General features: G+C 44.2%; 1 protein-coding gene and 1 long non-coding RNA gene across 2 annotated transcripts; one reads left to right on the forward strand and one right to left on the reverse strand.

The window, feature by feature from the left end:
• The first annotated feature begins 286 nt into the window (after nucleotides 1-286).
• Nucleotides 287-26,990, forward strand: CRAT (carnitine O-acetyltransferase). The gene is made up of 14 exons (XM_082207929.1): nucleotides 287-530; nucleotides 5,940-6,203; nucleotides 9,214-9,332; nucleotides 12,678-12,731; nucleotides 14,146-14,311; nucleotides 15,464-15,638; nucleotides 16,663-16,841; nucleotides 17,247-17,347; nucleotides 18,795-18,914; nucleotides 19,383-19,505; nucleotides 20,449-20,584; nucleotides 22,748-22,810; nucleotides 23,642-23,779; nucleotides 24,057-26,990. Exons 1-14 carry the CDS (start codon nucleotides 504-506, stop codon nucleotides 24,270-24,272), a joined length of 1,881 nt encoding a protein of 626 aa, XP_082064055.1. The 5' UTR covers nucleotides 287-503; the 3' UTR covers nucleotides 24,273-26,990.
• LOC309523824 lies at nucleotides 19,575-20,444 on the reverse strand. The gene is made up of 2 exons (XR_014215647.1): nucleotides 20,359-20,444; nucleotides 19,575-20,142 (listed from the first exon to the last, which is right to left on the reverse strand). It is a non-coding gene; the product is annotated as an uncharacterized lncRNA (long non-coding RNA).
• Nucleotides 26,991-27,002: the final 12 nt, after the last annotated feature.

Genomic DNA, 27,002 nt, shown 5'->3' on the forward strand with positions numbered 1-27,002 from the left:
TTGCATCTGATGTTAAATCCTACTCAAGTGTATACCCACCGAAAATAAGGGAAATAACTGACTGAAACTCAGCTGGATACACCCAAACGTGTGTGCATCTCAAATGTAAGTCTAGCTGTATTCATTAGTGCTTACTTCCAAGAAAGCATGCAGCATTCAACCAATAGTAAACTTCCCTTGCATGTAACACTACGCAGCGGTTTCCCAAAATATGGGGGGCGGGGGGGAGTGTGCCCAACCTGAAGATGGCGGAGCCTCTCCTGCTTCCTTACCCCTTTCTGCTGCCCTTTCCAAAGATGGCTGCTTGCTAGCTCCTCCCCACAGCAGCTGCAAATTCTTGTTGCAGCTGCGGTGGTGGGTGCCTCTTGCTGGGGTACTGAAGTTGCACTCTGCAGCTCCCTGCCCTCTGCTCTCTCCAAGGCCAATAGCTCAGGACTTTGGCCTCGAGGCAGAGCCTCGACTCTTAAGCTGAAAAAAGGGGTGGTGCAAACTTGTATAGTGCAATGCTTGCCTTCCTAGCGAGGAACATGGTAAGTGACTTTCTCTGCTGTCTTTGAATCTTTGGGGGTACAGCTGCGAGGAAAGGGCTCAGATTCTGTGGCTGGAAGAAGAGGGGGTTTTGGCGGGGGGGTGTAGGGGTAGGTGGATTGAGGGTCTGACTTCGGGGAAGATCCAGGCGCAGGGCTGTTGGAAGGAGGAAAGGAAGAATTAACTCGTGTCCTGTAACTCTTGCTGCTTGTTTTCTGGAGAAGGAACATTCCTGATTTCTCCCTCTCAAGTGGGTGTGTTTATTTGGCAGAGCACCCTCCGTCTCCAAGATATGTGTGGTTTTCTTTGGCAGATCATGTGAGGAGGGGGATGAAGTTATGCAAGGAGGAGAATCTATTTTCTCTAATTTAAAAAGTACAGGAGGATTCTTAGCCAAAGAATGATAGAAAACAGAAAGAGGCTCGTTTTCAGTTCTCTGAGTGGGGGGATTTGAACCCTGATCTCCGTTTTCTAGTCCTCATTTAAATCCCGCTACAACCCTGTGAGGCAGTTTAGGCTGAGAGTGAGTGGCTGGCCCAAGGTCACCCAGTGGGTTTCATGGTCGAGTGGGAATTCGAACCCTGGTCTCCCAAGTCCTGATACTCTAACACCACACTGGCATATACGACACGCACACATATATAATATTATTATTGTTGTTAATAATAAAATGCTTATATAGCCCATTTTTAATATTTGAAGGACGTCGCACACATGTTTGTGATAATGCTCATGACATTTGTAAGAGCTCAATCTTTTAGTGTGGCAGTGCCTGTACTTTGGAACTCCCTGCCAATTGATATCAGGCAGGCACCTTCACTGTCCTCTTTTCAGCGCCCGCTAAAAACATTTAGGCGAGACCTACCCAGAGGTTTAGAAAGTTGGTGTGTTTTAATCCGTTTTCAGTCCATTGTTAACTTTTTGAAAGTCTTAAATTATAGAATCGTTCATTTTTCTTAGTGATTGTTTTATCTTTTTTGTAAACTGCTCTGAGGTTTCTTACAATCATGCGGTGCGTAAATTTCATGAAATAGTATAAATAAATAAATCTTGTAAAGTAGGCCTGTATTATCATGCAAAGCCAGTGTGCTAAAGTGGTTAGGTAAAGGTAAAGGGACCCCTGACCATTAGGTCCAGTAACAGACAACTCTGGGGTTGCGGCGCTCATCTCGCTTTATTGGCTGAGGGAGCCAGCATACAGCTTCCGGGTCATGTGGCCAGCAGGACTAAGCCGCTTCTGACAAACCAGAGCAGTGCACGGAAACACCGTTTACCTTCCCGCCGGAGCAGTACCTATTTATCTACTTGCACTCTGACGTGCTTTCGAACTGCTAGGTTGGCAGGAGCTGGGACCGAGCAACGGGAGCTCACCCCATCGCGGGGATTCAAACCGCCAACCTTATGATCAGCAAGCCCTAGGCTCTGTGGTTTAACCCACAGCGCCACCCGCGTCCTTCTTGCTGCAGTGGTTAGGGTGTCAGATTAGGACCTAGGAGATCAGGGTTTAGATATCTTACTTGGCCATGAAGCTCACTGGGTTTGACACCCTCTCATAGTAGCCTACCTCACAGATATGTTGTGAATATAAAGCGTAGATTGGGGAGGAGGGAACCATATATAGTAGCTTGAGTTCCTTGGAGGAAACATGGGGTGCAAATTTAATAATACATTTTTAAACAAGAACATCACCCTTGTAATTGCAGATGATGGGGCAAGGTGTAAAAAAAATCTTTTAAAATAATGTTAAAATTGTAAATGTTTTAAAAATTGCTTTTTTGATTAGAAAAATGTGCTAAAGTCTCTCCAAAATAACCTTAGCTTCATAGAAAATCTGAGTTGACTAGAAGGAAATGAATGCAGCAGGTGTCTTTGGCATCAATTTTTAAAATGTTTGTTAAAGACTTTTCTATATTGTCAGACGTAACGTAGAGAAAAGCGAGAATGCAGCTCTCCCTGCTTGGCAGAATCTCGGCTATCAAAATGAATTTGTGGCCCAGGATGCTGTTTTTATTCTAATCAATTCCAATTGTAAATAATTTAGGCTGCTTCAAAGCATGGAAGAAGGATATTTCTAAATTCATCTGGGGAAATCCAAGACTTAAACATAAAATTGTGAAAGAGGAGGCGTTGCCCTGCCAGACCTGCTAATGTATTATGAGTCAGCCTGTTTGTGTTGATTAAAATAATGGATTACATTGGACAATACAGACATTCTGGACTTGGAAGGTCATGATTTAAAATTTGGCTGGCATGCATGTCTTTGGTATGGGAAGGCAAAAATTTCTAAAAGTATTATGATTCATATTCTTAGGAGGAATCTGTATAGAGTTTGGGAGAAATATAAAAATCTGCAGGAAAGGAAAACACATTTATGGCTATCTCCTATCGAGGCTGTTACAATTAAGAGAGAAAATATGGATAGACAGTAGGAAACTTACAGGGAATTGCTGCACTTTACAGAGGGGAAGCTAAACTGAAATCAGTGGAAAATGTAAGGAGCCATGTTACAGATTGGTTACAATATCATCGGTTATATGAAATATTTAAAATAGACAGGAAAAATGGTTCTTCAGACCAAAGCTCACAATTTGAAAAAGAACTTCTACAAAACAAAGAAAAACTTTTGTCTGAAACATATAATCTGTTATTAGATTGGGAAACAAAAGATGAGCTTGTCAAAGCCTCTATGACACACTGGGCAATAGATATAGGGCAGAATATAGGACAGATATAGGACACACTTTTTCCCTCTTAAAAACTAAGGGGAAAAGTCTGTGCGTCCTATGGAGCGAATGCAGGGGGGAGGCAGGCAGGAAAAACCCCCAAGAGCCGCACACAAGCTTCGCGTGGCTCTTGCGGGCTTTTCCCCAGGAGGGAGAAGTGACCACCACTCCCCGACCTGTCCTGGGGGCTGGGATCGGGGGAAGCTCGGGCTTCCCCCACCCCAGCCCCAGCCCCGCAGCTAAAAAGGAGAATCCTGAAGCCCCCGGATCGCAGCGCGAACTGCTGTTGCGCTCCGGGGGTTTCAGGCAGCTATCCGCAAGCCTTTGGAGAGCAGCGGGAGTTCTCGCTGCACTCAGAAGGCTTGAGGATAGCCGCCTGAAGCCTGGAGAGCAGGAGGGGTCGGTGCACACTGATCCCTCTTGCTCTCCAGGCTTTGCTTCGCTGGAGAGGCGCTGCACAGTTTTCCCTCTCTGCGCAGCACCCCTTCAGCGAAGCGGGAGGAGAAATGGAAGGGGCTCCGTTTCTCCTTCCGCTTCGCTGAAGGGGCGCTGAGGAGAGAGGGGGAGAATATTTTTTTCCTGTTCTCCCCCTCCTATGGTCTGGTGCGTCCTATGGTCTGGTGCGTCCCATAGAGCGAAAAATACGGTAGATTTTAACCTCTGGGAAAAACTTAGAAAAAGCTATTTGAAGTTTACAGCATGTTATTCTTTGAAGGAGAACTACTTGAAAATGATTTACAGATGGTATTTAACTCCAAGTAGGTTTGCTAAGATGTATAAGACTGAATCAGATAAGTGCTGGAGATGCAAAGAGGTTGAGGGAACATTCCTTCATATGTGGTGGACTTGTAAAAGGGTAAAAAAAGTATTGGCCAATAATCCATAATGAATTGGAAAAAAAAGTTTTAAAGTCCTTAAAAAAAAAAAACCACAACCCCAGAGTACTTTTTGTTGGGGATAATTCAGACTGAAATTCCCAGGTGTCAAAAAAGGTTATTTATGTATGCTACTGCTGTGGCCCATGTTTTGTTAGCCCAAAAATGGAAAACCAGTGAGGTCCCAACTAAAGAATGGCAATTTAAGCTAATAGAATATGTGCAGCTTGCAGACTTAACGTACAGAATAAGAGAACAAGAAGAGCATACATTTAGAGAAGATTGGACAAGGTTTATTGAATATATGGGGGAGGTGTACACCTGAAAACGTTGGCAGCATTAAGATAAATTCAACAGTGTAAATAAGTTTTGATGGATGCAGTAATGGAATACTGAATGGTTTAGTTTTTGTAAAATATGCAGAGATTTATGATATGCAAAATGAACCATGGAAAGAGAAGAAGGGAAGTCATTGATATGTTAATGAAATACACTCAGAGTCCTGTAGTGATTTCATGCTCTTTATTGCAGCTTGTAAAACAGTGACTGAATTGCCCCCCAAACCTCAGGCTTTTATATGCATTATTTACACAATGAGTCCCGTCTGATTGGCTGATTCTGCTTCCCTCCTGGAGCCTGATTGGTCTTTTCCTGCAGGCCAATCAGTTGTTGCATTCTAGGATCATACTTGCCTATTGATCTAGGATCCAAGTTCAGTACATAATGGTTAAGGATGTTTGAATGAGTATTTTAAATTGTAAAACAGAAAAGTTAATAAAAATGAGAGAGAGAGAGAGAGAGAGAGAGAGAGAGAGAGAGAGAAAGTGACAAGTCTGTTACAGTTAACTGGTGATCTTTGATTTTAAAAAACATTTCTTGTGCATATATCTATTGTGTACTGCTTTGATTTTTGTTCTAATGAAATTGTGCTGTATACGTATTTTTTATAAATAAAGATAGGTTAAATTGTAAAGCACCACTGAAAGATGCGAGTAGTCACAATGGTCTACACTTCTAATCTCTTAAAAGTGATACATGACCTCCTTTCAGGCCCAGAGTTAAACACTACTGTATAAAAGAGAGGAATGTGAAGAAAACTGAGGTTTAGCATTACTAAGGGCAAGATGTCCTATCTCCACTGTGGGAGACCGTACGCCTCTGAATAGCATTTGCTGGGAATCCCAGTTGAGGAGAGTGTTGCTGTTGTCTTTAGGTCCTGCTACTGGTTGGGCACTAGGAGAATAGGAGGCAGGACTATTTGGGCTTTGGAGGCCTGATTCAGCTGCGGGGCTCTTCTGGTGTCCTTACACATGCTATGCATTACTGCGTGTTTCCCAGAGTCTGAAACCCTGTTTTGCCCAGTAACTAACCTCCCTGATCCTTAATTGTAAGCAAGTCCCAACTTATTCTGTTGAACTAGCTTCCAAATAAGCATGCACTGGAATGCACCCTTGGGCTTCAATGAAATGATCTTGCTCAGTTTCCTTGCACATATACAGAAAGATCTGCCTCTGGTCTCTGATGGCAAATTATCCAGTGAAAATGCCTCATGGCCAAAGGTTTTGGATTATGTTGCATCATGTCTCTGTTTAGTCAGGCAATATTTACTGAGATGGTAATAAACCATTCCTACCCCCCATTATTTAGGGACAGAGTATGGTGAACCACTCTTTAGTGAGCCCTGTCTTGAAGTACAAAGGTGGACCACCTCAGTGAGGCCTGTGAAATGGGTGCATTTGGAGAGGGAGGCAGGTGCTTCCTCTTCTGCAATAAAGTAAGTGACCATATGTTTTCTTTCTCTGCGGATTTTCAGGCAAAGCCATCAGGTTTGCTGAGGCCGGTGGCACTGAGGAAACTTCCGGGCCGGTACCTCGCCCACCAGGAGAGCTTGCCACACCTCCCCATCCCGCCTCTCCAGCAGACGTTGGACCGCTACTTGTCTGCGCTCCAGCCCATCATCAGTGAGGAGGAACTCAGCCACACCAGGGAGCTGGTGCAGGATTTTCTAAAACAAGGCGGTGTTGGGGAGAGGCTACAGAAAGGACTGGAGAGAAGAGCCCGGAAACATGAGAACTGGGTAGGTCACTGCTGGAGGAGGTCAGGACTGCTGTAGCAGGTGTGAAGGTGTTAAAGCTGTCATGTGGCCCCTTTTTCATCTGGGAAAGGCATTTGTTGTTTTTATTATTGAAATTACTAAAAATTTCTAGACCGCCCTTGATCCAAGGATCAAGGGGTGGTTTACAATATAAAAACAGAAAAATGCGTAACATAATAAGCACACACACACACACACACACACACACACACACACAGAGTTTAAAAGGCCATTGATTGTTTAATTAGCCAGAGAAAGTAGGTAGAGACAAGTTTTCATGATACTATAAGTTGTGACATCCAGTGAAGTTTAATGATGGAAGTATGCAGGACAGAAAAGAGAATATTCTTATTCACACAGTGCAAGGTTAAACTTTGGAACTCCCAAAAGAGGCAGTGATGGCAATAATAATAATAATAATAATAATAATAATAATAATAATAATAATAATAATAATAAATTACTTATACCTCACCCATCTGGCCGGGCCTCTTCAGCCACTCTGGGTGGCTTCCAACAGTACATTAAAAACACAATAAAACATCAAACATTAAAAACTTCCCTAAACAAGGCTGCCTTCAGATGTCTTCTAAAAGTCAGTTGTTTATTTCCTTGACATCTGATGGGAGGGTGTTCCTCGGGGCAGGCGCCACTACTGAGAAGGCCCTCTGCCTGGTTCCCTGTAACATGGCTTCTCGCAGTGAGGGAACCGCCAGAAGGCCCTCGGTGCTGGACCTTGGTGTCTGGGTAGAACGATGGAGATGGAGACGCTCCTTCAGGTATACTGGACCGAGGCCGTTTAGGGCTTTAAAGGTCAGCACCAACACTTTGAATTGTGCTCGGAAACAGTACTGGGAGCCAATTAGGTCTTTCAATGTACTGGGAGCCAATGTAAGCTACCAGCTTGGATGGCTTTAAAAGAGGATTGGACTGATTCATGTAATATAAGGCTATCAATCACTGCCAGCCATGATCAATCAATCAAACAATCATTTTATTTGTATGCCAGCTATGCTCTGCCTCCAAAGAGACAGCAATGCTTCTGAGTGCAAGTTGTTAGGAATCACAAGTGGGGAGAGTGTTGCTCTTGTATTCAAGTCCTGCTTATGGACTTCCCTTTGGGGCGTCTTTTTCACCACTGAGAGAACAGGATGCTGGACTAGATGGGCCACTGGCCTGATCCATTATCTTATGTTCTTATAAGGAGGGGGAAATGGGGGTGGGGGACCGACCATGGCTAGAGTTGTTAAGGTATATAGCACCCTTGTCCAGTTTGAAATGAAGTTGTGCAAATTGCATTAGAACCTAATGAGCACCCCCCCTGGCTCTGCTGGTAAGATGTGAAAGCCCAGAAAAAAACTGGAAAATTGGGTGGGGGAATCACCTCCACCCTCCATACGCACAATTTTTTTTATCCCCTCCCCACCCTGGTCTTTGGAAGCAACTAGAAACCATTTTTCAAGGGGAGAGGCAAAATAGGCAGAAAGGGACAGTATTTTCTCCACCCTGCAATTTTTCTGGGTTCTCTCCCCCACCCCGCAGGTCTTCACATCTTCATCTTCTATACCCTAATATGTCATCATCCCCTGTTCTTCCTCTCCACCCATTCTCTCTTTTTAAAAGTTTTTATTTATACTTTTCAAATTTATACATTTCATTAGTTTTACAATCATTTTAACGTTTCATGGTTTGACTTCCCCCTCTTTCTGCAGTTCCTTTAATTTATTTTTTAATATCTTCTGCATATCCAAATTCATTTAATTTGCTCATTTAATTATCTACTTTAAATATATACTCGTATGAAACTGCAGGTTATTACAATAATCCTGCCAATGTTTACAATAATCCTGCCAATTTATCTGTAGTCAAAATAAAAAAATTCCTTCCAGTAGCACCTTAAAGACCTACTAAGTTAGTTCTTGGTATGAGCTTTCGTGTGCATGCACACTTCTTCAGATAGTATCTGCACCCCCGTTCCTCTGCCACTAGTTAGATACCAACGATATATCATTTTCATATCATTTTCTCTCATACTATAACATGCTGTAAATTTTATATCCATATTCCACAATCGTTCCCACGCTTCCATGTCTATATTATGACTGATATATTTTGCCCAGTGCATCATTGAGGATTTTACTTCCTCGTCATTTGTCTCCCATTCCAATAATATTTTATACATTTTAGACAACACTTTTACATTTCATTCCAATAGGTCTCTCTCCAGTTGTGATCTTTGTTCCCCAAACCCTTGTATCCTATCTTCCTTAAATACTTCATTCAAATGATGATATTGTAACCATGCTGTTAATTTCCTTGATAATTCCTTAAATTGTTTTAATTTATACTCTCCTCCCTCTTGTTTTAATAAATTTCTGTAAGTTGTCCACCCTTCTGTCATATTCTTTTTCTCATAATGTGTGTGTTTGTGTATGTCTACATGTGTGTGAAACACAAGCAAAATGTCAGGAATTGGCAAAGAAAAAGACATAGCCAGTTCTCTTAGAACACTAATAAATTTTTTTAAGTAGAACTCTAAAGGAATGAACCCCTCCCCCACCAGTAGCAATCTATATACTAGAAAAACTCAGTAAAGACATAAAAACTGTGTTATACTTAGAAAAGACATTCTTATCCTTTTCAGTTCAGGCAAAACATTCTGGGCTTCTGGGTTGAGGACTGAGGTCCATCTAGTGTGGAAAAACCTGCCTGTTCTATTTTCCATTCTGCAGCTGGATTAGCCTGTAGCCAATATTCAAGCTTATAAGGATCCTTGCCCTCTCCAAAAGTCTTGTTCACACAGGGTATCAAGGGAAGTGGAGCGGTGCCAGCTAGCCCCACCCCTGGGGGTTTGGCCATCCGGGGCACACTATGGCAGGGTGGGGCTAGCCAGCAACGATTCCCACCCATGCATTGATAACAACACGTTGAGTGAAACACGCTACTCCCAAATGGCATTGGGCTAATGATACCTTCTCTGTTCTCATCCCAGCTTTCTGACTGGTGGCTGAAAACCGCATATCTAGAGTATCGGCTGCCTGTGGTGGTACATTCCAGTCCTGGAGTAGTTTTGCCCAAACAGGATTTTCTGGATCGGCAAGGGCAGCTAAGGTAATTGTGACCACATTGGAGGTTCAGGTTCCAAAATGTGTTTGAAAATAGGATGCTGGTTTAATTATGCATTGTAAACTCTTATCACAGAATACCAGCTACTGAAAGGTAACGGTGGTAGTAAGGCTCCATGCCCTGCTTTCGGGCTTCCTGAAAGATGCTGGTTGGCAAACACAGAATTTTGGGCTGGGATACCTGTGATTTTAGCTGGGGTTCCTATATTGCAAGGGCTTCACCTAGATGACCCTTTGGATCCCTTCGGACTCTACGGTTCTATGATTCTGTGGTTTACTCAGCAGGTCTCTTCCTTAATGTGGCCTCAGCTCAAAATCTGGAAGCCAACGCTGTGCCTATCTTTAACCAAGAACCCTCTGCACCATACATTTGAAGCTGTATCCTACCAATTTAAACAGTTGTAGTTTCGCCCAAGGAATCCTGGAAACTGGTTTGTTCAGGATGCTGAGAGTTGTTAGGATGAAGCTTCATGGAGGATAATCAGCTTGTCTGCGGAAAGCAGGTACACTCCAGAGGTGGGACATGGGTGGCACTGTGGTCTAAACCACTGAGCCTCTTGGGCTTGCCAATTAGAAGGTCGGCAGTTCAAATCCCCGCGATGGGGTGAGGTCCCGTTGCTCTGTTCCAGTGTCTGCCAACACAGGCCGCTCAAAGCGACATACCAGAAAAATCTACCACATACATACATTAAAACCAGGATGGGTGGGTAGTGGGGGAAATACATTAAAAACCACTCCTTGCACTCCAAAAGGCCATAGGTAGTTAACAGCAAAAGGCCTAGTTAAAAAGCAGTGATTTTGCCTGGCAGCTGAAGATATATAACGATGGCGCCAGGTGAGCCTCCTATGGAGGAGGCATACAAAGAAGGGTCTCAGATGACAGTTACAAGGACTGGGTCAATTCATTTGGGGAGACATAGTCTGTAAGGTATTGGGGTCCTGAACCACATGAGGCTTTATAGGTCAAAACCAGCACTTGGGCCTGAAAACTAATTGGTAGCCAGTGCAGCCAGGTCAGGATTGGTGTTATATGCTCAAAACATCCTGCCCTGGTGAGCAACCTGACAACCGAATTATGCACCAGCTGAAGTTTCTGAACTGTCTTTAAAGGCAGTTCCGGGTATAACACAATGTACTTTAAATATCACATACACCCCCGTCCAGCTGCTTTGCAATCCCGTATCAATGTTCCCCTATGCATGAGCTCGCACACACACACACACACACACACACACACTCATTTTCTTTTTTATTTTTGGCACCCACTATCACACTTTTTAGGGCTGGGTGCACAGACTTAACTTTGCAGATTCAGTGTCAAGGGGAAGGGAAACCTGAGCTCACAGTCTGCGGAGGTGGAATGTCTCAGGGTGTACATGAAAGTGCAGGAGCAATTAACCAAAGGTGAGACAGGAATGAAATGCAACAGGGCAGCTTCTCTGGGTGTAGCGGGATGGAATATATATTTAATTGCACCTTTGTCCCAGGGATCTGTGTTGTCCTTTCCCTGTAAGTACGCCTTGACCTTTGTACAGGATCACCTTTCCCACACTTCCCCCATCAGCCTCTGTTCACCTTTCATCTTTTCTCCTGCTGTGTTTATAAATACTGCCCTATCAGAGAAAAGAGCAAGGACCAGTGGAATAAAAGATCCTCTGCCTCTTTGTGTTGACACTCCAGTGTTAAGGCTGCCTGTCCTGGGTAAATCTGCCCCCAGGGTTCAGCCCCAGAACGTACTGAACCCCGATGCTCAATCCCAAATAAATTAATGAAGAGAGGAGCAGTGATACTTAAAAAAATAAATAAATCTGTGGATGTTTAGCCCAAATGGCTTATTGTGTTTATTTGAAAATAAGTAAAGCTTGACCTCTCAATCTTAGGCCTTTCTGCTTGTAAGTAAGTCCTGGCTGAGTTCAGTGGTGATTTTTTTGCTACTTCAGAACTCTTTCAACCTGCAGGACAGGTGTTGCAATTCAGCAGGTTATTGAGGTAACCCAGGTGGCTGCGGATGTTGCTGCTTTTGATTGCGTCAGTGAAGGCAGTTGATAGTCCTAAAACCAGGTGTGGCAAACATCTGGGCTGGAGGCCAAATTTGGCCCTCCAAATCTCTTTGTCAGGCCCTTGAGACTCCCCCTCAGCCACACCTCCCCCTCCAGTCTGCTACTCTCTCCTCCACACTCCCCTTGAGTACAGCTGCTTACTTGGAATGTGTTGCAGAACTGCGACAATGCCTCTCTTATTCCTGGATGGAGGGTGAAGGGATGTGTTTGTGTGTGTATTCTGGGTTGTGTATGCATTCTGGGTTGGGTTCAGCTACATTTCATTTGTGGTAGGCACATGCAAATTAATTTCTGTCAATTTTGTGGGTCTAATCTAAGTATGGCGTTGGATATAGCCTTCTGACTTTATTGTGGCTAGAACATAGTCTCCTAGGGGGAAAACAGTCACATCTGTTGCACTGCCCACTTTCTTCTCTCGCTTCACCCACCCCCAGCATGTGGCCCCTGGAAGGTAACCCATGGCAGAATGTGGCCCCCTGTTTTCTGTTTTTTGTACCTATATCTTATATTCTAATAAAAAATAAATGGATTCAAACTCTTAGTAAATCTGTTGATAGCTTTTTAAAGCTGTCTCTTTTGCTGAAGAGTAATAGTTTTATCTGTTAAGATAATTGCCCTGCATTTTTGTAGATCCTCTCAGATAAGGCTCCTTGGATTTTTTTCTTTTCTTTAAATGTTATTTCATTGTAGCAATTCAGAGGGGAAACCACGGTGTGTGTGTGTGTGTGTGTGTGTGTGTGTGTGTGTGTACGCACAGGTGTGCATTTGGGGGGGAGGTGCATTTTGATCAGAAAGAAATCTAAACTGAACCATGCTGGGTTTTTACATAGAATCACAGAATTGTAGAGTTAGAAGAGACCCTGAGGGTCATCTAGTCCAACCCCCTGCAATGCAGGGCTCTCAACTGCAACATACAGATAGCCATTCAACCCCTGCTTAAAATCCTCCAAGGAGGAGATTCCCCCACCTCTCTTGGGAATCTGCTCCATTGTCGAACAGCTCTTACATGTGGGGAGTTGTGTCACTCCATCCCGACTGACCATCATGCAGCTGCGTTCAGACATGCAGCTGGCACACCCACCCAGCAGGACCTGAAAAATGGGACAGTTTTATTGTGTGATTCTATGGAATGTATAAACTGGACTGGGATCCCAGGTGTTTTTAAGTATAAGGCCGCTGGCTGAGGATCTGCATAAGGTAAGAGCTCTTGCACTCCTGCTGTTTAATCTGTGTTACATCTCCATTTCCCCACTGCTTTCTGGTTTTTGCAGGTTTGCTGCGAAGCTGATCGAGGGGGCTTTGGACTTCAAAACCATGATTGACAAGTGAGTTGCCTCTTCTTTCCCACCCACCCTCCCAGTGGTTCACTCCCCCCCATCCCTCCCTCCTCTCCTTTTCCTTTCCTTCTGTGCCCTTTAGATTGTAAGTCTGAGGGCAGAGGCTGTCTTATAACTAATCGCCATCAGCCACCCTGGGAGCTGTTTTTTGGCTGAAGAGCGCTGGGTCACTGTCTTTTAACTAAATATATGTTTGTATTGCAGTATCTGTATGCGTGATGCTTAGGTACAAAAGGGCAGATCTCTGCCCCACAATTCAAACTCCTGCATGAGAGTAAACAACAAAAGAAAACAGGATAGCAATACACTGTTTTCAGTAGTACGTATTTCAGCTCTGTTAGGGTTTTAGTCTTAATCTAATTGACTACAGGCAAGACTTAATTCTGAATGTATCAGGAGTATTCAAATCCTCCCTTAGCCATGAAGCTCACTGGATGTGGCCTTGGGCCAGTCACTGCCTCTCAGCAGTGGATGGACTTTGGTAATCTTTTGTAACATGGTGCCCTTTGTGAGGGGGTGGACTTTGGTAATCTTTTGTAACACGGTGCCCTTTGCAAGGGCAAAATTTGGCACCTCTAAATGGATCTTCTCAGTTACAGATTTTGTGCCCCCTCAACTTGGCACCCTGGCTGCACTGCCCTAAATTTGCTACTGCTCTCAGCCTAACCTCCCTCACAAGGTTGTTGTGGGAATTATATGAGGAGGGGAATAACCATGTAGTTCACCTTGAGCGCCTTAGAGAAAAAGATTGGGGGGGATGCAATAAATAATCCCCCTGCCTGTTTTATACACACCAAGGCTTGTTCACATGTTACACAGAACATGGGTACACAATGTCTCCACATAGGTACAGGTTTTTGTGCAAAAGAGGGTACACTTGTTGAATTGTGCAGCTCAAATGTTTGTGTACACAGATTGTACACTCATTGAATGTTACAGGTGAATAACTATAGTAGTGTACAACTCAACTGTTTGTGGACACAGATTGTACACTTGCTGAATGTAACATGTGAACACTCCTGCAGACACACACACACACCTTTGTCTGATCTGTTGAAATTTGAAACGGCCTCCCTGAGTCAGTTGCCCTGATTTCAAGAACAGAGCCATAGTGATGTTTTTTTCTTGACCCGAGTTCCCCATCCCTGTGACAAAACTTAATGTTTGATTGTGGAACTGTGCCTGGCTCCATAAAACAGCCTCCCACGAAGGCCATCCAACAGCAGCTTTGTACAGGGAGGTTTTCAATGTTTCAGGTTATTAATGTTTTGATATTTTGGTGGAAGCTGTGCAGACCAGAGCGGCTGGGGCAACCCAGTCAGACAGACAGCATATCATCATCATCAACAACAACAACAACAACAATTTTGAATCTTCTTTCTCTTCATTGTTCCTTGACCAGTGAGACACTTCCTATTGAATACCTGGGTGGGAAACCCCTCTGCATGAACCAATACTACCAAATCCTCTCTTCCTGCCGTATCCCCGGCCCCAAACGGGACTCTGTTGTGAATTATGCAAAAGGAAAGAAGCCTTCAACGCATATCACTGTAGTCCACAACTTCCAGGTATGCAGGCAGCTCCCAGTTAAGCTGAAGTTTCGGGACTAGACCACATGCAGGGTAGCCATCTTTTTTCTTCACATTCCCTGTGCCATCTCTATATAAAGGTGGGGTAGGCATAGGGTTGCTGGAGGGTTTTGTTTAGTTCACATTTTTAAGTAAGTTCACACAAGCAGCCTAATAAGCAGGTTGGAATGCCCTTACTAGTTTCTGCACACGTCTGAGTTTTGTGATGCACTTTACTACTCCAAAAACAATAATGAAAATAAGAATGCAAGAAGAGCCCTGATGAATGAGGCTAGTGGCCCATCTAGTCCAGCATCCTCCCAGTGGCAACATGATGCCCATTATGGGAAACTCGGTAGCAGGATTCAAGCACAAGAGGAACACTCTCCCTTCCTGTGGTTCCCAGCATTGCTGTCTCCAACCATAGAGGCATTGAATAACCACCTGTGACTGGGAGCCATTGATATATGCAACAAATTTGTCTACTCTTTAAAGCCATCCAAGTTGGTGGTCATCTCTACCTTCCTGTGGGAGAATATTCCATAGCGCAGCTTTATTTGTTTACTACTTCTGCGCTTCACCCTAAGGTCCCAGGTTACAGCATTAAAACAAAATATTAAAAACAATTTAAAATAACTTACCTTCACATAAATAAGGTGGGTCTTAAAACTGTACACCTCAGGTGTCAAAAGCCAGGGCAAAGAAAAGCATATTTATTCCATCATTTGCCGGAAGCTGTGTAATGAAGGTGCCAGGTGCACCTCTGATGAGAGGGAGTTCCACAGCTTAGGGGCTGCCACAGAGAAGGCCCTTCCTTGGGGCACTGACACCCCAAGCTTTTAAGTGCAGAGGAACCACCAAAAGGGTCACTTCTATTGATCTCAGCATCCAAGAGGGTCTGTAGGGAAGGAGGCGGTCTTTCAGATGCTTGGGAGTATGCACTATGTGAAGGACTTCCTTTTATCTGTCCTTCAATATTCAGCTTAACTGGATGTCCTCAAGTTCAAGTGTAAGTGTAGGGGGGAAATGGGTCAGCCATTTGATGGACCGAGTTCAGCATTTTATGTGTGTGATCCTCACTTGCTCTACTTTGAATGGATAAATATGAGTGCCAGGCACCAGACTCTCTCTCCTCTCCTCCCCTCTTCCCAGTTCTTTGAGCTGGATGTCTACAGCAGCGACGGCAGCCCCCTGACGACTGACCAGATATTTATTCAGCTGGAGAAGATCTGGAACACATCCCTCCAAACCAACAAGGAGCCAATTGGGATCCTGACCACCAACCATCGCAACAGCTGGGCCAAGGCCTACAATAACCTCATCAAGGGTCAGTTTTTGAAATGGTACCCGTGCCATTGAACTGGCTGCCTCACCCTTGTGGAAGGAGATGCCAGACTGGGGATGGGGAGTGTACCTCCCTAGCAGGTGGGGGTGAGGGTTGAAATTTGGCCCAGCCTCCTTCCCACTTCCCAGAACAGTATGCAAGCCCAAATACAGTTATCCTTGAAAACATGTCCATCTCAGAGTTTTTTGATGCAGTTCTCCAACTGCATAAGGTGGACAATAAAATATTTTTGTGGTCCTCCATGGCTCAGATGCAGGGTGCATATTCACCAGGAACTGGGCATTTAGTATTGTGGACCTAATTTTATGCACCTCCCTTCCAGTCAAGGTTAGACAGGCCCTCTCTTCTGTTGAACTTCCAACCCCTGCTTTTTTTTATTCCAATGGGCATTTTTAGTGAGGTTCAGTTTTTTTCATTTCAACAGATTTATATTTTTATATTGTATTTTTGTAAACCACGTAGAGATTCTTGTAGTCAAATGGTATATAAATTGTTTAAATACAATAAATTTCTTAACCACCATTGGGTCCCCAGGTGGATTAACAGAATAAAAACAATTCCACTTTTTTTTTTTTTAGATTAGTTTGTTCTTTCTTTCTTGTATTTTATGTTGAAAAGTGTGTGTGTGTGTGTGTGTGTGTGTGTGTGTGTACATGTGTACACACACAGTCCCAACCATAAAAATGTAAAAACAATTCCATATATAACCAATGATACAGACATTTAAAAACAATTCCATATGTAAAAATAGTTGAAAATAGCTCTGATACTACCAAGAGATGGACTGTAAAATGCATACGCTAAAATGTGCACTAATAAGAGCTCTATTGGTTTTTTAAATTATTTTTAAAAAGCATGCAGAATTGCATTGTATTAGGGAAATTTACTTGCAAAAAGAAAAAGTGTATATTAAGACAAAATTATAAACAGTGATTGAATGCACATGGAGAAATGTGTGGTAAAATGTTTTGCACCATTTCTGATCCTCCCCGACTTTTTTCTCCAGACAAAACCAACAAAGAGTCTGTTCGTTCAATTGAAAAGAGCATCTTCACTGTCTGCCTGGATGCACCAATGCCCCGTGTCTCAGACGATATCTACAGGAGCCGTGTGGCTGCCCAGATGTTGCACGGTGGGGGCAGTCGCTGGAACAGTGGGAACCGCTGGTTTGATAAAACGCTTCAGGTGGGTGCTGGGGTGTGTGGCTAAAGTGCAATAGAATTATTTCCTATAGCAGTTTCATTCCTTCACTGAAGGTTTAAAACTCTTTTAGCTTCACTGTAGGAAGACAGCAGGGATGAATGAAGTTCCACCACTGAGACAACTCTTCCCTTAAATCACTCCCCTTCCATATCTATCTATCTATCTATCTATCTATCTATCTATCTATCTATCTATCATCATCTATCTATCAAAGCTGTGTGTCAGGCTGAACTTTTTCTATAGTTTATTACTGTGGATCATGGCATAAATAAAGGTTGGCATAACATAATATGAGAAAAGATCCCCATTATCAGCTTCCTTGACCCTCATCTCTGGCTTGTTCACCCATGCAGCCCTTCTCTCACTGTCTCAAAAATTGCTTTGCAGTTTATCGTGGCTGAGGATGGCTCCTGTGGTTTGGTGTACGAACATGCTCCCTCGGAGGGTCCCCCTATTGTCGCCCTACTAGATCATGTTGTGAACTATACGTAAGTCTCTGTTGTTTCTCTGTGAATGTGATCCTTTCTCCTCCTGGGAATGTAAGTGGCTGTGCCCATGATGGATTGTTCATGATAATACTTACCTTTTATATCATGGGTTCCCATTGGTCTGCAAGCTGCATTCAGGTGGTCCATGGCATACTTGTGGATTTCTAGCCAAAGACAGGAGACGGCACATGCATCACATTAAGTGTTCATATTCATTTTTAACTCTGGCTATTGCACCCTTAACTTACATGTGTGAGATTCAGTCCCAGGAATCTCACCTGAAGTCAAAAGCGCTTATAGCCTACCTACTTTCCACCCCCTTAATTTTTTTTATTGCCAAGCACATAAAGCTGAATGCACACAAGTTAAATGCGTATAAGATGCGGGCTTACTGTACCAGTATCTCATTGCTTTACAGTTTGGAATTCTATGGAATTCAAATTGCAGTAAACTGTGATGTGTAAGAAATCAAAGAAGCAATAAATATACAATTAAGAATTATTCAGCACCTATTATGTAGGCAGAAAAAAAATCCCTCAGCAGTTTTCAAGTGGTCCATGGTGGGCGAGGGGGGGGAGTTGGGGGCGGGGGGGAGTTGGGGGGGGAGTTTGTGGCCAATTGTTTGGGGGCCTCATGCCAGCAGTGGCTTTGGCCACCCCACAGCCACACAAGCCTGCAAGAGACGTGCTGTACAAACTTACATGTATGAACACCCACCAAGACTGTGCATAGCCTCCCATTCCTCATGTGTGTAGATGGGGATACATTCAATAGATGACTAGGCCTCTAGACATGGTGGAAAGGTTTAAACTTTTTCACCCTCTCCAGCACTGTGTTTATTATTATTTTTTAAAAAAATCTGTTTTTAGCCATTACTCTCCATATTTGTTAGATCTTGAGGGGGTGTTTTCAGAGGACCACTTCAGTCCCCTGGGCTGATGTTCACTACCCCTGGCTTACACCAACCCTGTAAGGTGAATGAACATTATTCCCACAGATGGGCCTGCAGCAAAATGTTGCAACATACCCATAAAAACAGTGCTTCTGTTTATGGAGTGCCAGGGAGCCATGCCATTTTCAGGATATTATAAGTTGTAAGGGGCATGAACAAGACATGTTGTTCTCTCCCCCTGCCTTCATTGTCATACCATTAAAATCCCAATTAAAACCTTAATGCATAGGTAAACAGGACCATCTTTGCCTGGTGCCTAATATTGATGGTGCCAAGTGCACCTCACAGGGGACGGGAATGCTCAGCCAGGGAGCCACCACTGATAAGACCTTGTTCTTTTTGCCACATTCTATGCCTCCCTTGGAGGAGGCACATGAAGCAGGGCCTTATGCATCCAGGATCCCGTTCTTTGCTGTGTTGTATAGGATGTGATGTTCATAACTGAAAACACCACCTTCTGTTCTTAACATCTCTTTGGTGGTTGTTCTTTGGTAGAAAGAAACCAGAATTGGTGAGATCTCCCATGGTCCCCTTGCCGATGCCTAAGAAACTCCGGTTTAACATCACCCCAGAAGTGAAGAATGATATCGAGAAAGCAAAACAGAACCTTAACATGTGAGTTATCCATGGGGGACAATAGGAGTTTTCCAGAGGAGACAGGTTCAGGAATGAACAAGAGGAAAGACTTCCCCAGAGTTATGCCAACACAGGATGGAGACTGGCTATCTCAGCTTCCACTTTCTTAAAGCAAATATGTAGAGGAGGGAATCAAGTTTCTAGTTCCTGTGAGGGGCTGTTTAGAATCTTGAAGATCTTTTCACTGGGCTCAGAGTAATTATCTTTTTTGTTGCTGTTGCATGCGGTAGCACAGACGTGGGGGAGAAAGAAGTAATCTGCAGTCTCTTAAAAGACCAGTCAGTCTCCTAATCCTCTCGAGTTAAATGTGTAGCAGGCAGGAAGCCTTGGTGTCAGCTGGAGCAGTAGCTGATGGAGATACCAGCAGGGATATTGGCAGAAACATCTAGCTCTCTAGCCTATTGATAAACATCTCAAGAAAGCATGTCTTCCTCTGTCTTTCTGCAGCCTGGTGCAAGACTTGGATATCAGTGCAATTGTCTTCCATCAGTTTGGGAAGAATTTCCCCAAGTCAGAAAAGATCAGTCCAGATGCTTTTATCCAGATTGCTTTGCAGCTGGCCTACTACAGGTAGGTGACAGGGAAGGGGACAGGTGCTCTACTTTACTTTCTAGTAGCAATCAGAATATTCACAACAACTTTCTGGGGTCTGCTTGACAGTTTATGCAGTCTGAACATACTAAAACCAGGGTTAGGGAAAAATTTTCAGCCCAAAGGCTGAATTCCTTCCAGGAGGCCGCATGTTGAGAGGAAAGTGGCAGAGCAACAAATGATAATTTTACCTTAGGGTAGTACTTAGGGTAGTGTAGTAGTGTAGTGTAACACACTTATTATCCTCTAACAAGGTAAGCAAGGACTGTTATCTAATGTCAAGGACACATTCCAGGCACGTCAAAATTCCTGGATAGCGCAAAGCAAGGCATTGGGTGTGGCCTGGGCCAGAGAAAGAGGACTGGAGGGCTACTTTCCTGGCCTAGAGCCAGCGGGTTCCAAATTCCACAGAGGAATGTTTCCCCAATTTCTGAGGCATCCTTCGGTCCCGCACCCCAAGGCATTCAGTTTTAGATTCATGAGGGGTTCCCTTCTCTAGGAGGAACTCGCCTCATGTGCCCCTGCAAGGTGCACTGCTTTGGAAGGAGCAGGGGTTCATTCAGAGATGCGACAGGCAGCTGCAGAGGCCCAAAGGTTTTGTGACACTCCTCGCCCCCTGCAAAAAGAAAGGCACAAGAATAAGTGGTAATGATATTTGAAAAGCCTCAAATTGAAACCTTCTTGAGAACTTCCAGCAAAGGAGATGAATGGGACCCCAGTAATTGGGGGGTATTCAAAAATACCTGTAAAAGGACGCTCTCTGATTGGCTACTGTGAGAATAGGATGCTGGAACTAGATGGGTCCCCTTCGCCCTGATCTAGCAGGGCTCACCTGATGTACGTTCTCTCAAGTTCTTCAGAGAGTCATTTCTGATCTGCTGGCTGTTTCTTCTGCTTGTCTTTTCTGTCAACCTCCTCCTAGGATGTATGGGGAGACCTGTTCCACCTATGAGAGTGCCTCACTCCGGATGTTCCGCCTGGGCCGGACAGACACGATCCGTTCTGCCTCTGTAGATTCTCTCAAGTTTGTGCAAGCCATGGATGATTCTGGCAAGCAGGTGGGAAAAGCAGATTCCTTTGCTGCCTATATTGACCCTTAGATGGCTTCCCCCCTCCCCATGGAGAGGAAGAGGGAAGTTTCCCATTGCATGGGGACCTTCAGCTCATGCAGCACAGGATGGAACCCAAACAGAACTTAGAAACCATGCTGACCATCGAACCATTCAGAATGGTCTCTTATGAATAAAGGCTTCATTTGTTAAAAGAAGATCTGTCAGCCAGCCAGTGATAACACAGGTAGCAATTAGAATTACCATAGAGACTGTTGTCCTTGGCAACCAGAGCAGCCCAAATGTGATCATAGAGAAGAGAAGTCCTGCTTCATGGTTACCAAAGGAAGTGAAACCCCTAAGGGTGCAGCAGAGGCCCAGAAACTGTTCTGCTGGAACATACCTGTTCTCCTTGCTATTTTTATGTGAAAACGTTAATGTTTCATATTCAGTATACCATATCTTTGTTTTTCATTGTAAGCTGCTTTGTATATTATATTAATAGAAAATTGAGATATGGCTATTAAAACTAAGAGAGGCTGCAATCCAAGCCCCACTTACCTGGGAGTAATCCATACTTAATTCAGTAGGTCCTACTTCTATATAAAAATGGTTAGGATCACACAATAAACATCTTTTATTCACCACATATCAATCACCGAAACGATATTAGCTTGAGATTGGCCATATGACAGACAACGAGCAATGGGACAGCCCATGTTATCCAAAGACCATTTGAGCTTTAAAGGGTCTGGGGAGAGGTTTCCTGTGATGACCCTTTTTACTGGAAAAATAATACTCTTGATGAAGAACAGTAAGCACAGGTGTGTGAAAAGTTACCTTGGCTACCAGGCCAAGTTCAGGGTGTTGCTACTAACCTATAAGGCACTATACTGCTTAGGACCAGGTTACTGTACTTCAGAGGTTACTAGCAGGAGAAGCTCTCCTGCAGGCCACAGTAATCTACTCGATATATAAAGGATTATCCCTTTATATACCCAGTAGGTCACTGTGGTCTGCAGGAGAGCTTCTCCTGCTACTTTAAAAGACCTCAGAAGCTTGCTGTGCAGTAACTTGGAGCAGGGCCTTCAGTGTGGTTGCCCCTGTTCTGTGGAATGAAATTCCTGACAATACATGACAGGTTCCCACTATCTGCTCTTTCTGGGAACCATTTAAGATCCTTTTTTTCCAACAAGCTTCCCCTAGCAGCTGTTCTCATTTTGCTGGAAAAGAGTGGAAGAGTGAAGAAGAGCAGAAAGGAGAGTGTGCCCAGGCAAGGAGAAGGATGAATAGATACACCCTCTTCCTGTCACGGCACAAGGAGAGTGTTCTCACAGAGTTCTCCCTAGTAAATTTACAGGAAAACTCTGCGAGCCTCAATCCTTTTATGCACCTCTGCTGTGGGTATCCATTCTGTTTGTTTAAAAAATAAAAACCTTCAAAGTGGTTTTCCAAAAATAATAAAACAATAGAATTATCAGTAAGAAAAATGAACAATAATCTTAGACTCTGAAAAAGTTAAAATAACAATAGACTAAAACCAGTTTGAAACTTGCATTGACTTTCTAAGTATCTTGGTAAAGGGACCCCTGACCATTAGGTCCATTCGTGACCGACTCTGGGGTTGCGGCACTCATCTCGCTTTATTGGCCGAGGGAGCCGGCGTACAGCTTCCGGATCATGTGGCCAGCATGACTAAGCCACTTCTGGCGAACCAGAGCAGCGCACGGAAACACCGTTTCCCTTCCTGCTGGAGCGGTACCTATTTATCTACTTGCACTTTGACGTGCTTTTGAACTGCTAGGTTGGCAGGAGCAGGGACTGAGCAACGGCAGCTCACCCCGTCATGGGGATTGGAACCTCTGACCTTCTGATTGGCAAGTCCTAGGCTCTGTGGTTTAACCCACAACGCCACCTGCATCCCTCTAAATATCTTGGTAGGTGTGTCTAAACAAAAATGTTTTTAGCATGCACCGAAAAGAGTGCAGTGCAGGCACCTGCATGATGTCAGTAGGCAGGGAGTTCCAAAGTTTAGGTGCTGCCACCATAGAAGATTGAGTTCTTACAAATGCAGAATGGAAAATAAATGAAAGAGTTGGAACTCTTGTTAGGCAGGTGGGCTGTTGAAATGGAGTAGTTTTCGGCAGCTGTGCTTTCTCATTCCTCCCTCAGGACCTGGAGAAGGTGGAACTACTGAGACAAGCCACCCAGGCTCATCGTGCCTACACTGACATGGTAAGTTCCTATAATGCCCCATTTGCCTTAATGAGCCACCCTTCACTGATACAGAGCAGGTTCTCTGGTGCTCCAATAGGTGCCTAGAAGGAAGAGTTTTCAGTGTGTCACAGCAGGAGTCTTGCCTGCTAGTGAGCTTGCAATTACTACCAGAAAACAACAAAAGAGGTAGCCCTTGGACCACCTCCTATGTGATCCATAAGGTGGGTGAGGATCCAGCCGTATGCCCATTGCTGAGTGGACACCCAAACCAATTCACACATTGTTCAGGAGGTTGGTGCAGATCAGGATGAACTTTTACTGGATTCCCTTCATATCCCTACATGGTACCAAGTTATCCAGGAGAGAGCCTTCTCCCCTGCCCCAATTTAGACCAACAAGCCCACTTTAACTGTCAGAGAAAGCCCTTGTGGCCATGCCTGTCCTGCAGAAATCTGTCTGGTAGAGTCTTCTCTGCAGTGGCACCCACCTCGTGGAAGGCACCTGAATTCCACCAATTGATGAAAATCTGTTTGCCCAGATAGCCCCCATCTGCTGATGTTTTACTATCCCTTTTTCAAAAATCTATTCAAAGTATTTACCAGGGTTCAAATTCCCCCACTTGGCCATGAAGATCCTCAGGTGACCTCTCAAGATTGTTGTGGGAATTAAACGAGGAGGGGGAGAACTACCTTAAGCTCCTTGGAGAAAGTATGGGATAAAAATGCAGTGCAGTAAGATAAAATAAAATAAAAACTTGGGTGCTATAGCTGTATCTGGCTGCAGAGAGAGCATTGCTGCCCATTGTTTGTTGGTGTAGCTTTTTGCAATGCGTTTCTTTCAACCCTTTAGGCAATTAGAGGGGACGCAATAGATCGCCACCTCCTGGGGCTGAAGCTCCAGGCCATTGAGGACCTTGTCAGCATGCCTGAACTGTTTATGGATACTGCATACGCTGTTGCCATGCACTTCAAGCTCTCCACCAGCCAGGTAAACAGCAGCTCACCTGACTAATCAAGGAGGGGACATGTGGACTTGTTGAATTAAACTAAATAACCTTAGTTAGATTTTGAATAAAAGTGCAGCTAATTGTTACTGTTTTGAATTTTACTGTGTTATCATCTTTCGTGGGTTGTGCAAGCCGCTATTCTGAATGCTTTTTATTGGGGGGGGGGGTCTGGTGGAACCAAGTGGGGTGGTGTCCTGAAAGAGCCTGGGGACCACTGATACAAATGAATACGTCTCCTCCTCCCCCCCCCCCCCGTAGGTCCCCGCGAAGACTGACTGTGTAATGTGTTTCGGCCCAGTGGTCCCAGACGGCTACGGGATCTGCTACAACCCCATGGATGAACACATCAACTTTGCCATCTCGGCATTCAACAGTTGTGCCGAAACGAATGCAGCCCGGATGGCACATTACCTAGAGAAGGCCCTCTTGGACATGCAGCTGCTCCTCAAATCGAACCCCAGGTCTAAACTTTAAAGGTGGGGGGAGTTGTGGTTTAAAGCCTTGGAGGCTCCAAAATCCAGACAGTTGCACAAAGGCTTCAGCTGCAGGGAGTGTCTTACATCCCTGATCTCCATGGAGCGAGGCCTGTTTGTGGTTCTAGGACTGCTAGGCCAAAAAACAAACAAACTAAGCTAAAATAAAAATACGTTTGGTTTTTGTTTTGAAAGGAGCTTGGAACAGACAGACTTTATCCTGTGATCACGAAGTGCCTTATTGCTTCCCCAGAATTGGGGGGGGGGGGATAGGTTTTTCTTCTTGTCATACCTGCATTTTGTTTTTGCTGTGAAAACAAGAATATAGGAATGGCAGCCTGCTTCCCGCCTCAAACAAGTCCAGAGGGCAGGCAGGGAATTCCTGCTTCCCTGTAGACCAGGGGTAGTCAACCTTTTTTTACCTACCGCCCACTAATGCATCTTTCTTGGTGGTAAAATTTCCTTACTGCCCACCAGTGCTCTATGGAAGGAGGATTCAGCTTGTACTGTAGAACCCCCTCCCACCCACCTAGAATCCTGAAACGCCCACTAATGGGCGGCAGGGACCAGGTTGACAACCCCTGCTGTAGACACTGAGAAGGAACTGAAATTAACTTGAGGCCGCCTCTGGATCTGTCACCAGCTGCGTTTCCTCATGGCCTCTTCATAGAATTATAGTTGGAAGGATCATCCAGTCCAGCCCCCTGGGTTCGGTCCGGCAGCTCTGTGCCAATCCTGTGTGCTTGGGGTGGTTTGCTTTATGATAGGGAGGTGGGCTTCTCAAACCAAGGAAATATGGTCGCCTTTCTACTTTGCTGCTAGCTTGGAGAGGGGATCATTGCAGTGTAGCTTTATCTGTTTTCTATACCCTCAACACCCATCCACAGCTCAGATCTCCGTTTTGTGTTTGCTTGGGTTTTTTAATATCCTTGTGTGTTTTGGGAATCCATCAGGATGGGAGCACCCCCTGCTGTAACAGGTTCCTATCCCCTGCAGATCCACCCATTTTATTGTTTGATAATAAAGCACTCTTCATTGTTGAAGAAGTAGGTGTTCTGGCCATTTTCACTGTAGGTTGCCGATACCTCACCCCACCTGACACAGAAGTATGCGAAGATCAAGCAGTCTAAAGGATTTGCTGGGTCTTGGTAAAATCTATGAGAAACTGGTGAGAAGTCAAGTAGTCGGGGGAAAAGGATGGGGCCTGGCTAGAAGTAAGAATCTGCCAGGGGGGGCGTGTCTCCAACCACCCTGTTCTATCCTCTCTCTTTTTGGAAACTCTTGATACTATAGCTCAGGGCTGGGAAACATGCGGCCTTCCAGATGACTCGTAGCACCTTAGAGACAAAAAAAGTTTCATTATAATAAGAGATTTTTGTGGACTGTGGTCCATTTCAACTGCAGAAGATGCAAATTGGCGAGCATTATGTACCCATTTGCACACAAACCGCAAGCGCCTGCTTGCCAGTTCAGTCTTCCCCTGCATCTGATTGAACTGTGGTCCAGGAAGCTTATGCCAAAACATGTTAAATTTGTAATTGCTGAGATGACTTTTGTGGTTGTTCCTTGATCTCTCAAATCTGGCTCAGGTGTGGAATTGGCACCAAACATTTTGCCTTGATAATATTTTTAGAACAGGCATGAGGAACCTGTCACGCTTTGGGTGTTTTCGGACAGCATGGCCAGGGGTGATGAGAGTTGAAAGTCCAACATCTTGGGGGGGGGCACTTCCAGGTTGCCCATCCCTGTTTTTAAAGGCAAAATAGCAAGGCCAAACACAGGCCATATGCCAAGTTCTGAATAAATTCCTATCACTTTGGGCATGAGAAGAGACACATTAGAGGCAGCAGCACAGAGTCGTGCTCTTAAAGGCTTAAGCCCATTCAAGTCTGTATTGGATTTGTGCCGAAGAGATCTGCGTTGTTTCCCTTATAGAATACCATTTTCTGCTGTCATGTGTTCAAGAGGCATCTTGGCAGTCATGAGGACTAGCCACTGGCTTTTATGGAGGTTGAGATTAAAGAAAATCCTCCTGTTTTACAAGTGCCTTATATCGCCCACTCCTAGGGAGAAAGGGAGATTGTGTTAATGTAGGACTGTTTACATGTTGCCATGTGTTTCCCCATTTTAAACTGTATTTGGTATGTTTCTGGTTTTAATGGTTTTAACCTCATTACTTATTTGAAGCTTACAGTGCCTAGATTCAGGTGTTAAATATGATATATTTTTTTAAAAAACCAACCCTGATATTTATACATCAGTGTTCTATGTAAAATTATTGAAAGTGGAGAGCATGAACAGAAGTCTAGGGTTTGAATCTTACCTTAGCCGTGAATGTCCCTGCAATCTTAGTACAGGCCTACCTGATGGGTTGTTCATTTCTAAGGATTGTCGAGATGTACTTTGAGCTCTCAAGAGCTAAACAATTACATTTTGAATTGCCAAACTACTTAATGTATGCTGGTTTCCCATCGTTTATGGTATTAAAAAGATAAAATCTTCATTGCCCAAGCTGTTCAGCAGTAGCTTCTAGCATACTGGAATGTTAGAACAGGTGCTTTCTCAAAGCACTGCAGAATCTTTGGTGCATGTAATTTTATAATGCTTCTGATGAATGTTTGCATGATCTGCTTGTAAATTGTAATATATGTATGGATGGGCCTAAAAACGCTCACTGGTATTGTGTGTAAACTTAACCCAATTAAAACTGAAATTTTAAGCCGTTTGTATC

The sequence above is a fragment of the Podarcis vaucheri genome, assembly GCF_965113315.1.
Source record: "Podarcis vaucheri genome assembly, chromosome: Z".
Classification (NCBI taxonomy): domain Eukaryota; kingdom Metazoa; phylum Chordata; class Lepidosauria; order Squamata; family Lacertidae; genus Podarcis; species Podarcis vaucheri.